The following is a 14,280-nucleotide window of genomic DNA, read 5'->3' as shown; positions in this document are numbered from 1 at the left end:
AGAGGAGGAGGGAAGAGGGAGGGAGAGTGGAGGGAGGGGAGGGAGAGGATGAGGGAGGGGAGGGAGAGGAGGAGGGAGAAAGAGAGAGGAGGGAGGGGAGGGAGGGCGGAGGAGGGAGAGCGGAGGAGGGAGAGGAGGGAGAGGACGAGGGAGAAAGAGAGAGGAGGGAGGGGAGGGAGAGAGGAGGAGGGAGAGACAGAGGGCAGAGTCTCCCATGGGGGGGGGGTTGGCCCACCTTGCCTAAACGACATACCGCTCCTTTAATGGATCGCAAGAATTTACGCCAATTCAACCACTGACCGCATATTCATAAATCAAAGTAAATATACGTCAACAAACTATTCCTGTAAGGGTATGGAAAATAACAGAGAGGTGGGTGGAGGTAGAGAGTGCTGAGGTGTGTGTGTGCTGGTGAGGGGGAGAGAAGTGGGTGGAGGTAGGTCTGTGTGTGTGTGTGAGAGTGAGAGAGTGAGTGAGTGAGTGAGTGAGTGAGTGAGTGAGTGAGTGAGTGAGTGAGTGAGTGAGTGAGTGAGTGAGTGAGTGAGTGAGTGTGTGTGCTGGTGAGGGGGAGAGAGGTGGGTGGAGGTAGATAGGTGTGTGTGTGTGTGTGTGTGTGCGCGCGCGCGCGCGTGCGTGTGTGTGTGTGTAGCACGACTAGTTATGTGCAATGCAAAATCTTGGAACGGTTTTGTTTCAGACGCGTCTGGGCCCCGTTCAAGAATCGAGCATTGGAAAAAAAATACGAGGACTGTAAATGTTTTTATAACAGTCCCTGTGCATTGCCCGTCAGAACCTGCCCAGCGAGCTCACAACACAGACGAGTCATCCAACCATGGGACTCAGGCAGCGTGGCTACATGAGTAGAGCTCTGGAAGATCACCGGTTCGAGCCCCGGTCAAGGATGTTGTTGTCCAGCAGGGGGCACTCTGTCCTCTGGGCTAGTCAGTAACAATGCCCCTGTTACGGTGATAGGGATGCGAGTGCAGTCCTTCGGATGAGACGCTAAACCGAGGTCCTGACTGAATCTCGTCGTTAAGGAACCCAGGCCAAATTCCCAATCAGGTCTCTGACATCAAGGCCACCTAATCATCCCTTCCCCTTAATTGGCTGATATCAATCCCTGTCTCCTGAGCCGTTCAGCCATTGTGTAGTAGTGTGATGTGTGCCGGGTGCCAGTGTATGGCAGCCATTGAGCCTGTGTAGCCCAAGGTCGGGTGCTACCAGTGGTGATGAAGGAGGCAATTTCCACCCTACAGTGTGGGGAGCGCTTTGAGTGTCTAGAAAAGCGCTATATAAATGTAATTAATTATTATTACTCTAAGTCAGCTAACATCGTACATCGTTGTCTCATCGTCATCTGAACTACATCTTTAAGCCGTTTTGGTGAAAAGTTCTTACAATCTTCATCAGCCAATATGGGTGGGTGGGGAAAACATTTTGGGATATTGATATCGGCCTCAAAATACATAAATAAATAACACGTTGGCCTACTGTATACTTCTCACACGTTGTCATCGTTTTGACAAACCCTGGCTCCTTTTTTCTCTCCGCCTACGTCGAAAATGAACAGTGTTTTTCCTTTTCTGTGTACCAGTAATTCTGTCTGTTAACCTGCGTGTGAGGCGAGAGGTAAAATTACATTTTACAGGAGGATAATATGTTTCGTTAACTAGCCTAACTTTAAGAGACACATTGCGAACACTAGGCCTGTCACGATAACACATTTTGCTGGGCGATTAATTGTCCCAGAAAATATTGCGATAAGCGATATTATTGCGGTTTTGAGAGATTTTTTTTTTGAGAAATGTATTTCCCAAAAGTTTTCAATTAACCTTTTTATTTTTTTTACTAATATAATAATAGCATAATAATGCAAGGAAACCGTTTCAAAGTGCAATAAACCTTTATTTAACATTGGAAGATATTTTAAATATCCTAAATAAAAAAATGCTCAGTTTGATTGTTTATTATAAAACAAACTGAAACTGGAAACAAGCCCTCTGTCTGGCTTTTTGTATCATCCTTTTAACATGTACATTTATTATTAATGTACCTTGCGGTACCATGTACAAAATGTTAATAAAGTATGAGGACAAAACTGTGGAAACGTAATAAATAAAAAGGCAGTGAAACAATAATCAAATAAACACCAAAATATATACTATCTCTATTGGAATGGAGACTTCAGCACAGGATAAACTAGGGATGGGCAAAAATAATCCAGATCGATTGATCACATGATGTACTCGAGTACTCTTGGAGGAAAACGCTGTACAAAATAAACATCTTTTCCGGTGTTTTAGACTTTTATTTTGAAACCCACCCACCTGTCCGGAGCGGAAGTATTGTTGTTATTATCCTAGCAGAACGTATTGAGCGGACAACTTGTCTCGTCCGGTTCTGTGTTTTTGAGCTAATGATAAAACAAATGTTGAGATTGTTGGTGAACAACTAACTTTAGGTTAGTTTTAACGTTAGCTACTAACGTTAGATGCAGCTACTACAGGCAATCAACGATGAGGATGAAGCGCCAAAGCCGTATATAATAGAATAGTAGCCCTGTGGTGCGTAGGCACGACTCGAAACTACCTGTTATAATAAATTAATTCATGTTTAACTTGTCCCCGTGTCCAGTCCTTTGACTAGCCCCACCCGTTCATTGTAAACAATGATGCATGTAATTGTATTAACGTTATTCTGTGTTGTAGCTAGCTATGCTATACGTTGTATTTCGTTTGTTAGCTATTTAGCTAATGTTGATAGCATCAACGCTAGATCTTTAATCTTTATTTAGCAGTCCAGTTTCTCCGGGCAGTAGCGAGTAACTACTTGGGTCTAAAAATAGCTACACTACAAAGAACACTACTTGGTTAAAAGGAGCAACACTATTGAGAAATGTAGTTAAGCTATGTGGCGTTGCTAGTGCCCCACGGAGCTCCCGTGCTGTACTCTGTAGTAAGGCCAGCGGCCCCCCACACGGAGAGTGACTGACAAGGGGTACTGGTTCCGCCTCATTAAAACAAACGCGCAAATAGCAATTAATCGCGCCCGTCAAAATCATTGCATTCATTTTAATTATTGCGCCGATTAATCGATTTATTGCTTATTGCGGCAGGCCTAGCGAACACTAAAAAACAACCGGACGTCATTGACCTGATCTGCAACGCTAACGGTCCCGGGCTATTTTCGGGCTAGCGAGAAAGCATGCCGAAATACGTAACCCGTGAGGTCTATTCCTAGTTTGCGGTTTGGCCGGGGGGGGGGGGGTTGGTCGAGAAGGAGGGAGGACAGGGACACGAGGGAGAGGCAGGAGGACGCTGGCGTGGATGACCTCAGGGGGGGGGGGGAGAGGAAGGGGCTGCGGTCCTGAGCGGGAGGCTAGCGAAAGGAAATGCTGTCAGAGTTGTGATTAAATCCATCCTTCTCTTCCGCAAAGGAAAACTCTCCTACAGGGGAGGAGGAGGAGGAGGGCAGGAAGGAAGGAGTCTCTCCTACAATGGAGCGACACGCTCTTCCTCTCGCGCCCCCCGTCTCACCCCCTTCACCTCTGTCGTCCCGCGGCTAAAAATAACACCGGGGTCGTCCCTTTCGGCTTCACTTCAGAACAGAACCGCAGATGCAACGCCTCGCCCCCACCCGCAGTTCAGCGGCTGCTATACGGGCACCCAGACGGTTTTAATTTTAAATAACTTTTTTATTATGAATTCAAGTATTTATAATTGTATTATTGTATTCAGTGGAGTGCCGTTTCTCCATAGAGCCATATTGTATTTTTTTTTTTTTTTGCGTAGCAGCAGCTCAACACAGGTGGGAGGCAACTCGGTCATGTGATTCAGTGGGCGCTGCCGATTGGCTCCAACAGTGCGTTTACAAACAAGATATCTTACTCATCCGTCCATCTACTTCGCAAATAGACCAGATATAGCTTACGTATTCAGAATATCATCACCTATTCCATCCCCTCAGTCCGTACTGAGCGTGGTAAGAAGGCGTTCTCCTACTCTGCCCCCTCCACCTGGAACACACTACAGCAGAGTCTGAAGCAGGCCAGCTCAGTCCCCCTAGCGAGCTTTAAATTGATGTTAAGTATCTTGGAGAGAGCTTCTATGCTCAGCTCTCGTTTTTAAGGCTGAATCTTTCTCCACCCCCTCTTTAGCACTTTGTTTTATGTTGTTGTAATTTATTATGTATCGACTAATGAGTGTACTGTTGCTGTTTACATGTTGTAACTGTTGTACGAGCTGCTGTCTGAACAGGTGGCACTTGTAAATGAGACCTCGGTCTCAATGTGATTTTACATGTTTAAATAAAGGCTCAATGAAATTTAAATTAAATATCCGTCTAAGTGACATTTTGTAGATATATAAAAAAATAAATTGGATCAGCATGCAATGGCATTTGGAGGCGAATTCGAGCTTCCTCAACGTGACGTATTCCCAACACGATTCATCACAACCGGCACGTCCGGGTACTTTGGCCTTTTCCACGGCCGCGCCTACTTTCAGGGGGGAAAGAACACAGCTCATATTGACAGCCATTGTATTTGGCCTTTATAGAAACTGTCGGCAGAACACTTACATTGTTTGAAAAGTTTGTTTTGTTAGCCTCAGTCATTTCGCTACCTGGACATTTACTATTATTAACTTATGAATCCCCCAAGTGACCTAAAGAGGTAATGACTATTTCTTGACAATGATGGTCTTCAGTGTGATTAATATCCGTGTTTTGTCCTAAAGTTGTAGTTTATGAACAAACAGTCTAATCCCCATTTAGCCCCCAAGTTGTTTTCCCCCCAAAAGAGTCATGGCACGACCAAAACAGAGGCGTGGTGATCAAAGTCCAGTGTGGATGACGTATTGCTGGTCTGATGAATAGACAGGTGGGATTGGATATCTGGAAGGCGTCGATTTGATCAAAAGTGGGCGTGACCATACCAGAACAAAGCTGTATGCTAGCTAGCCACATCACGCATGCTAAGCCGTAAGCTAGCTAGCCCTCCCTTTGCTGTATAATGTTATCCCTTGGGTCTGAAACAGACAGAAATACCAAAGCAGTGACAATTCCTGGACATGTCCTCACATGAAAGTATAGGAAAAATACAAGTTTCTCCATTTCTCTGTACCTGCCACTAAGCTTTTAATGTTAGCTAGTTACTAAGCCTTTAATGTTAGCTAGTTACTAAGCCTTTAATGTTAGCTAGCCACAAGCCTTTAATGTTAGCTAGCCACAAGCCTTTAATGTTAGCTAGCCACAAGCCTTTAATGTTAGCTAGCCACTAAGCCTTTAATGTTAGCTAGCCACAAGCCTCGCGGCCATGTATACACACGGCTCTTTGGCTTCATGCGCAAAGCTTGTTAAGTGGAGGGGAGCAGTCAGCTGGAAAGAGACAATTGTTAAAAACATTGTCAGGTGTTCATTGTGTGATAAGAGACGAAGACTAGCACACCACCATGATAGGTCAAGACCAACACAACACCCTGATAGGTCAAGACCAACACACCACCATGGTAGGTCAAGGTGACTTTATGAACCATTTTCACCTGGGAGGAATTCAATGCGTGTTTCAGATTGAATTGAGACCTAACGTTAGCTTGCATAACGTTCGCATTCAACGGTTCTGCCATGCAGGATGGATGCTAGGTTAGCATACTGCAGTGGATCAAGCCTTGCATGAAGTAATGGTATTTCAGTGAAGATCATGAAAGCGGAGCTTGCCGACTTGGGTTGTCTAGGTGGAACATTTAGGCCGTGGCCACATTAGCTGCATCTCTTCAGCCCAGCCACACCTCCCAAAAACAGGCACTTGGCGACAAGGCTGCCTTTAGCTAGCAATGGCTCTTGGCAATGGGAGTTGGAGCATACAATATGTTGCCATATTATTGGTTGGAATGTTATGGTACATGCTGACGTAAGCAGTAAAAGAAAACAATACATTATATATATATATATATATTTTTTTTTTATATAGGCGGGAAAAGTAATTGGTTTCCAGGGGCACATAATTGTTAAATAGATGCACTATATGAGCGGGGAAATTAGGTGGAAAAGGAATAAAAAAAAAATGTATTAAAATTAATTATTGAGCATTGATGAATATGCTTAAAACCAAAACAACTTAACTTGGCGTATTCCCCAGAGACAAGACAGCTGTTATCCAGTTTGCTTGATCTAGTCGAACAGCCCCCCAGGAAAATAGCCGTTCCGCGGCACAGCAAAAGAGGTGAAATGATGAAATATATACAATTATTTTCTTTAGCCGTTATCCTAGTCGGCACATGCACTGACCTAGCAAAGCAATTTTGCGTTTATATGTGCAGTATCTATAACAGATCAGAGATCTGCGGGTGACAGGTATCTGCTGATCCAATGTTAGTTTCACACTGCAAAACATCATAAAGTCTCCATAGTAAATATGGGAGCTTTTGAAGCAGGGGTGGAATGTCACTTCTGCAGTCCATCATGCGACCGTATTGAGGATCGGAGACCATGTTCGTCATGCATCGCAGAATACAGACCGCTGACCTGGGGTCAGCTGCACCGTTGGTCAAAGCGCTTTACAACTTAATGCCTCGCACATTCACTCACGCAGTCACACACCGTGCAAGGTGCCGACCTGCTCATCGGGAGCAGTTAGAAGGTTCAAGTGTCTTGCTCAAGGACACTACAACACGCGGCCCCGGGAGTAGCCGGAATTGAACCCGGGAACCTTTCCGATTACCAGACGACCGCTCTACCTCTTCATCTTCGAGATCTCAACAAATGGAGATCTTCCAAGGGAACATGGAGAGTGATCCTACATCAGCTGCAGACTAAGGAGTACGGTCAGGTCTTTTGTCAATTCCTTTTAACTAAATAAAAAAAATTTAATCCACTTTTTCTCCTTATTTTTCTCCCATCCCAATTTCGCCTCGCCAATTTCTCCCTTCAATTCTCCCCTCCCCTGTCTCGAACGTTGCTAGACCATGCCTCCCACTGGTCGGCTGCAGTGAGGACCAAGCCTTGCATCACGTGTCCCCTCCGGTACACGAGGAGGCAGCCGTCGCATCTTTTCACCAGAGAGCTCAAACTCTGTGGCGAGGAGTAACGCGTGGGAGGCTCACGCTGCCCCCGATACTTCCTGATTCTGCTGTACAGGCGTCACCCAACCGACCTGTAGGAGTTGCTGTCCACAACGTCCAATCCCCACCCACCAGCTTTCCCACCCTCTAACACTGTCAATTGTGTTAGTATGATGACCGGCCAAGCCGGTAGCAACGCCAAGAGCTGGGCTCGAACCCAGCATCTCCTGCGTTAGTGGCGAGCGCCTTGCCCACTGCGCCACTCAGCCGCCCTTTTAACTAAATAATTAATGGTTTTAACATATTTCAGTTGACATATCCATTCATTACAATCGTTCCCTTTTCATTAGAGGTAATTAGCCGACGCACTCGAGTGAAAACCTGTGGCAGATTGATCTTCATCGCTGCCTGTGTTTTATGGACAGTGATATACGACCCATCATCATTCAAATGAACATTGTAAAGATAAAGCGACGAGTTGTTTATGGGGCTCAGGTGCAATGAGGTGGATTTTAGTGCGTTCTAAATGTTGTCGTGGTTTTCAGAGAGAGAGACTGTACACGGTGTTCATGTAGGAAGTCACTTTAAGAGCTTTTAATTCATTCCCCTTCAGAGGGTTTTCTTTTCCCTCAGAAGAGAGAAAGAACCTGGAATGAAAATATCGAAAGCTGTCGGATGAGATATTATTATTAATTTATATCTCACGATCCAGAAAACCAGCCTGGATTATTGTGAAACGGGGGCGATTTTTAGCGTGGGATAGCGCACGAACGAAGATATGTAGAAATAAACGTGTCCCTGTTGTTGGAGTATAAATAGTGCCTGTCAAATGAGCCATACTATTGTCTCCATAGCTATAATATAGAATATACGATGGGTGCGCAAACATCGTGAAAATGGTCAATAACGCTGGCGCCAGGGAGTAACAGCGTGGCAGTCAATGAGTTAAAGGACAGGAACATTTGCATTTTGTGCCCCTCTCTGTACTAACAGCAGCAAGGAAACGCAGCAAGGAACCGAACTGCACACTGATGGCACACAAGACAGCCCGTTGCCTTGGTAACACAGATTAAAAGAAAATGGGATAAATCCGCTTTTTTCCTGTACTTTAATGTAATCACAGCGCCAGGGATCGATTGTGGCATGAGAGACGAGACACCATCACATCACCACGGTCGGTGAGTCAAATTCACTTCATTGATTTTCGCCAGCGAGTTATTCGTTTATTTCTCAATGTTCTCCCAATGGAGAGCTAGCTTGCATGCGTTCCATCATGGGTCTGATCTGTCACTATTACATAGATGACAGTGGTTATCTATGTCTGATTCATTTAGATTAATTGATCACAAAGCAGGTCATTAACTCGACAGCCATCATTTATATATATATAAAAAAAAAAAAAACCAAGAGCCTGGGTGTGAGATATGTGGAACACAAGTGGAATATTGTTACTTTTATTGGTTTTGTGTTTGTTTGTTTTGTGGATTACCTTAGAGGCTAACCCAGATGAAATTATTCTGATACAGTTACAGGCCTACAGCCTTGCTCTACGCGGCCCTCAAGCTCGCCCACTCATCCTAAAATCAATAACCCGATTCTCTCGAAGCTCTATTCATGCAGGCACAGGACCCAGCAGGGACTTCCAGCTTCTACAACTACAGAAAAGGTCTGACAAAGCACTTCTAGCATTTTTATATGTAGCTTAACCCGTTGAAACCGGGAAACACATTTGTGTGTATAATGCAGGCTATATAATGCATTATTATAGCCGGCGTTTTAGGTCTAATTGACTGTAGTTGTGCCACGAGCACGACGACACAAGAGTTGTGATGTTTGTTACACGGTTGTGATATCCCATGGTCGTAAAACCAGAGCGCTATGGTTATGATACATACGGTAGTTAGTGATGACCAGACGCACTCATACTGAATCGTGTACAGAAATTATATCATCGCCTCTGCTTGTAAGTACATTTACATTTACATTTAGTCATTTAGCTGACGCTTTTATCCAAAGCGACTTACAAGTTCTGTACGACAAGACAGCAAGAAGGGTACAACTCTATCAGCTGAGTAACAATGTTCATCAAAGTGTTGCGTGTTACAGTGTAGGTTAGTTTATTAGGACAAGTGCATGACAGTAAGGTTAGTCAGGGTTAGATTTTTTTAACTTTTTATTAACCACGTAACCACGTTTATCAATCGAGAGAGGTTATGCTGCAATATGGCGGCCATGTTGCCGTGTCTCCTCTAGAGCCGTGTGTTTGTCTAACCCTCTCGACACACAAGACCGAACAAATCAAGACTGCGGTGGCTTGTGCAACAACACTTTAAGTGGAATAATACTGTTGAAACTATGATCCGCTGGCAGAAGCCGCGCGGTGGGAGAAAACACAAAGGACCACTTTGTGCCCGTGAGGCTGAGAGCGGGTCGATCTCGCAAAGGAGGCCGTTTGGTCGAGATCCAGATGTGACTCGACTGAATTAGTCGAATTTAGGCTTCCAAAACCCTCCCATCTACAAATCAGATCAACGCGTGGCTAGTTTACAAAAAGAAAGCATCTCACAATGTCTGGTGAGCCATCCAGGACCACTTTACAAGCCAGCTGGCATTAAGTACCACAAGCTATTAATCAACGCCCATTGAGAGAATACTCTCGACGCCAACATGGCCACCAACCAGTCGAGTGTCCTTGTCGTGCACAAGGCTGTGAAAGTGACAGAAGCTCTATTGAAATCCCCCAAGTGTCAAATAAAAAAAAAAGCGCAAAGCTCGGATTCCTTTTATTTGCCGCTATGGAGAGAACGAACACTGTGTTCTCCCTTCACGTTTACCAGCGGTGTTGTCCTCGTGCTGCGTCCGGGGGCGAGAGGTAAAGTGACGTTTGGCAGGAAGATTACAGTATTATGTTTTGTTAACGAGCCTATTTTTAAAAGCCACATTGCCAACACTAAAAAAAGAGAATGTTGCGATTCTGTCACGCCCCCCCCCCCCCGCGCTGCAGGGATGTACCTATGTACCCGAGGACGCCGGGGGACCCGAGAGAGAGAGCGAGAGAGAGAATGAGTGAGAGAATGTGAGTGAGTGAGAAGAGCAAGAGCGAGAGAGTATGAGAGAGAGAGTGAGTGAGTGAGAAGAGCGAGAGCGAGAGAGTATGAGAGAGAGAGTGAGTGTGCGAGAGGGAGAGATAGAAAGAGAGGGAGAAGAGTGAGAGAGAAAGAGTATGAGTGAGAGAGGGAGTGAGAAGAGCGAGAGAAAGAGAGGGAGCGAGAGTATGAGTGAGAGAGAGAGAGAGAGAATGCGTGAGAGAGAGAAGAGAGAGCGTATGAGTGAGTGAGTAGAGCGAGAGAGAGAAAGAGAGGGAGAAGTGTGAGAGAGAGAGAGGGTGTAAACCACAGACGAAGCTAAATTAATATTTTCCCATGCCGCAGGAGACAGGGGGGGGGGGGGGGGGGGGACCGCCCTCCTCCCTTATTTCAGGCAGAGGCGTTGCAACACACACACACAGGGACACACAAGTACACACAGAGAGAGAGACACATAGGGTCTCATCACGGGACTCACTTGTCCTCGTGCTCGTAGATGTTGAGTCCCAGGGCGTCGACCCCCAGCCACAGCTCCGTGCCCTTCTTGTTCTTGATCTGGAAGTAGTTGACCCCATACATCTCCAGGTCCTGGGCGATCTTCAGGTACTCCATCATGGAGTCCTCTCTGGTGGGAAGGAGGAGTCAAAAGAGGTGTCAATCAACACGGTGGGCAACTGTATCAAGAGATGTGTTTGATACCACCACTCCATCCTCCCGGTCTGCCCCCCCCCCCCCCACAGTGCAATGTGACACAGTTTCCACTTCAGTTAACAACTAGCTAATGTACTAGGGCCAGAAAATGTCAAGACTCGAAAATATTAGCTACTGGCTAACGGCTAACGTTAGGTCCGACCGACGCCTGGAAATGTTACCATTCACACAACAACCGACACTGTAGCTGTAATGTTTTGTAGCTACGTTTATGTTAGCGTTCAGCGCCAGCGAATAGCAAAAGAGTTATGAGGCTACGCAGGACTGAATGACATCAAAACACAGGCGCAGGCAGACATTAGGCAGGGCGTTTCATAAACACACACACATAACAACCTGACACACAGAGACCTACTTTAAAAAAGGAACACGCCAACGTTATGGGAAATGCGCTTACGGTCTTCTCCAGAGTCAGACAAGAAGATAAGAGACCAATTTCCTCTCAGTTCAGTAGAGAGGAAATCTTCTCGTCACAATGTTGTAGTGTTCCTTTAAAAGTAGCACACTCATACACGTACGCCCCCCCCCCCCCACCCACACACACACCCTTAAGGACTTTTCAGATGGGGGAGTGACTTGACTGCCTAAGTGATTGATTTGCAATGAGAGGCGCGCGTGCGAATGAGAGGCGGGCGGAGCGAGAAGCGGGCGCAAAAATCACACAAAACTGTCGCGTTCATGCTCGTCTCACGCACCCACCACTCGCCCGCCACGGCCAGAGTCGAATGATCTTGAACCTTTTCAGAATCAGAAAGGTCTTTATCAGTGGTGGAAAGTAACTAAGTATTTGTACTCAAGTACTCCATGTACAATTTCGAGCTACTTGCTACTTTATGAGAGTATTTTCATTTTAGGGAACTTTATACTTTCACTCCACTACATTTCAAGTGGAATATTGTGCTTTTTACTCCACTACATTTATCTGAGCCCATTCGTTACTTTGAAGAAAAGGATTTAGCATAGAAAAATATTTATGAAGATTATATACTTTCACATTTGAAGCCCGTCAACTTCAAGAAAACGTAATCAAAGCAGCACAACTGGCCCACATACCACTTTTACACAACCTATAGAGGTCAATGGATACACAAACGTCGTGTAGAATGTGCACTTTAACTTTAGATAAGTACATTCAATAGCAAATACTTCTCTACTTTTACTTAAGTAGAATCTCTACTTTTACTTAAGTAGAATTTGAATGGAGGACTTTTTCCAGAGTACTCATTTATCTGAGAATTTATACTTTTACTTAAGTAAAGAAACTCTGTACTTCTTCCACCACTGGTCTTTATTGCCAAGTAAGTTTGCACATACCAGGAATTAGTTTGTCGTTTGGTGCGACATTAACAGACAATTAAAGGTAGAATAAAATAAAATGGAATATATCAACAACATTTTTATAAAAATAGATAATATAGGACAGATATGTACAATTGTGCAGGATGTAGTATAGTATATACACTAAATTAGAATCTTTACTACGCAACGCACAGTGTAGCCACTCGCCACACAAACAATACAGAGGAGAAACATTCTATGAGCTCCCCGATATAAATATAGCATATGAACGGCAAATTATGGCCGTTCATCTCCGGTCTTGTTTAAAGGAACATGCCAACATTTTGGTAAATTAGCTTACCGTCTTCTCCAGAGAGAGACAAGAAGATAGATACCAGTTTCCTCTCCGTGTGTTCAGTAGAAAGCCATCTAGCTGCACGTTAGCCTAGCTTAGGGGTACACCTTGGGGTACACCTGAACAATAAACTGGACTGGTCGGACAACACAGAGGCCCTCTACAGGAAGGGACAGAGCAGGCTGTTCTTCCTGAGGAGACTCAGGTCTAGGCCTGCCACGATAACATATTTTGCTGGGCGATTAATTGCCCCCGAAAATATCGCGATAAGCGATATTATTGCGACCGGTTAGAGAATTTTTTTTTGAGAAATTTATTTCCCAAAACTTTTATTTTGAAGCCCACCGCTCCGTCTTTTCCGGTTTTAGACTTTTATTTTGAAGCCCACTGACCGGAGCGGAAGTATTGTTGTTATTATCCTAGCAGCATCTCGTCCGATTCTGTGTTTTTGAGCTAATGATAAAACAAATGTTGAGATTGTTGGTGAGCAACTAACTTTAGGTTAGTTTTAACGTTAGCTACTAACGTTAGATGCAGCTACTACAGGCAATCAACGATGAGGAGGAAGCGTCAAAGCCGTATAGAATAGAATAGCCCTGTGGTGCGTAGGCACGGGAGCGCAACTCGATTACCTGTTATAATAAATGTATTCATGTTTAACTTGTCCCCGTGTCCAGTCCTTTGACTAGTCCCACCCGTTCATTGTAAACAATGATGCATGTAATTGTATTAACGTTATTCTGTGTTGTAGCTATGCTATACGTTGTATTTCGTTTGTTAGCTATTTAGCTAATGTTGTTGGCATTGAATGAGCATCAACGCTAGATCTTTAATCTTTATTTAGCAGTCCAGTTTCTCCGGGCAGTAGCGAGTAACTACTTGGGTCTAAAAATAGCTAACGTTACACTACAAAGAACGCTATTTGGTTAAAAGGAGCAACACTATTGAGAAATGTAGTTAAGCTATATGTGGCGTTGCTAGTGCCCCACGGAGCTCCCGTGCTGTGCTCTGTAGTAAGGCCAGCGGCCCCCCACACAGAGTGACTGACGAGGGGTACTGGACTGGTTCCGCCTCATTAAAACAAACGCGCAAATAGCAATTAATCGCGCCCGTCAAAATCATTGCATTAATTTTAATTATCGCGGCAATTAATCGATTTATTGCTTATCGCGGCAGGCCTACTCAGGTCCTTCAATGTTTGCAATAGACTGCTGCAGTCATTTTACCAGTCTGTAGTGGCCAGCGTCCTCTTCTATGCTGGGGGGGCTACACCAACTCGAGGGACACCAACAAACTGAACAAGCTGGTAAGGAAGGCTAGCTCCGTGGTGGGAGTCGAGCTGGTCAGACTAGAGGTGATGGTAGAGGGGGGGATGAGAAGGAAGCTGGCTGCCATCCTGGAGAATCTCTCCCACCCCCTCTACGACGAGCTAGTCAAGATGAGAAGCACGTTCAACCACAGACTCATTCCCCCCCGACACTCAACTAACCGCCTCGGACAGGCCTTCATACCAGCGGCCATCAGGCTCCACAACAGTATAGTTTACTCGCATCAGGGTTTCCCCGCAGACATTGCAAAATGAAATTGAAGGACTTTCAAGTACTTTTCTAAGCACTATTTTTCATTGTAAAAGGGCATTTTAAAAGGATACAATTCAGTTTTAAATGCAGTTTTTTTTTGTATAGAAAATTAATCTGATCCAATATGTATGGCTTAAAACCAATTTCCGACAATTAAGTTAGAATAATTTGATCATGGATGAACAAAACTTTCAATGCGAATGGTTGACTTG

General features: G+C 44.8%; 1 protein-coding gene across 1 annotated transcript in view; it reads right to left on the bottom strand.

Annotated features, from left to right (window-relative positions):
* LOC311241478 (radixin-like) overlaps positions 1-14,280 on the bottom strand; it is a 98,645-nt gene that overhangs the window by 20,947 nt on the left and 63,418 nt on the right. The window contains exon 8 of the mRNA XM_084330319.1: positions 10,623-10,769. Within this exon, the coding sequence (XP_084186445.1) occupies positions 10,623-10,769 (147 nt within the window). The remainder of the gene's footprint in view (positions 1-10,622; positions 10,770-14,280) is intronic.

This window comes from Notolepis coatsorum, assembly GCF_963971535.1.
Source record: "Notolepis coatsorum genome assembly, chromosome: 1".
Classification (NCBI taxonomy): domain Eukaryota; kingdom Metazoa; phylum Chordata; class Actinopteri; order Aulopiformes; family Paralepididae; genus Notolepis; species Notolepis coatsorum.
This window is presented reverse-complemented; position numbering and strand designations above follow the sequence as displayed.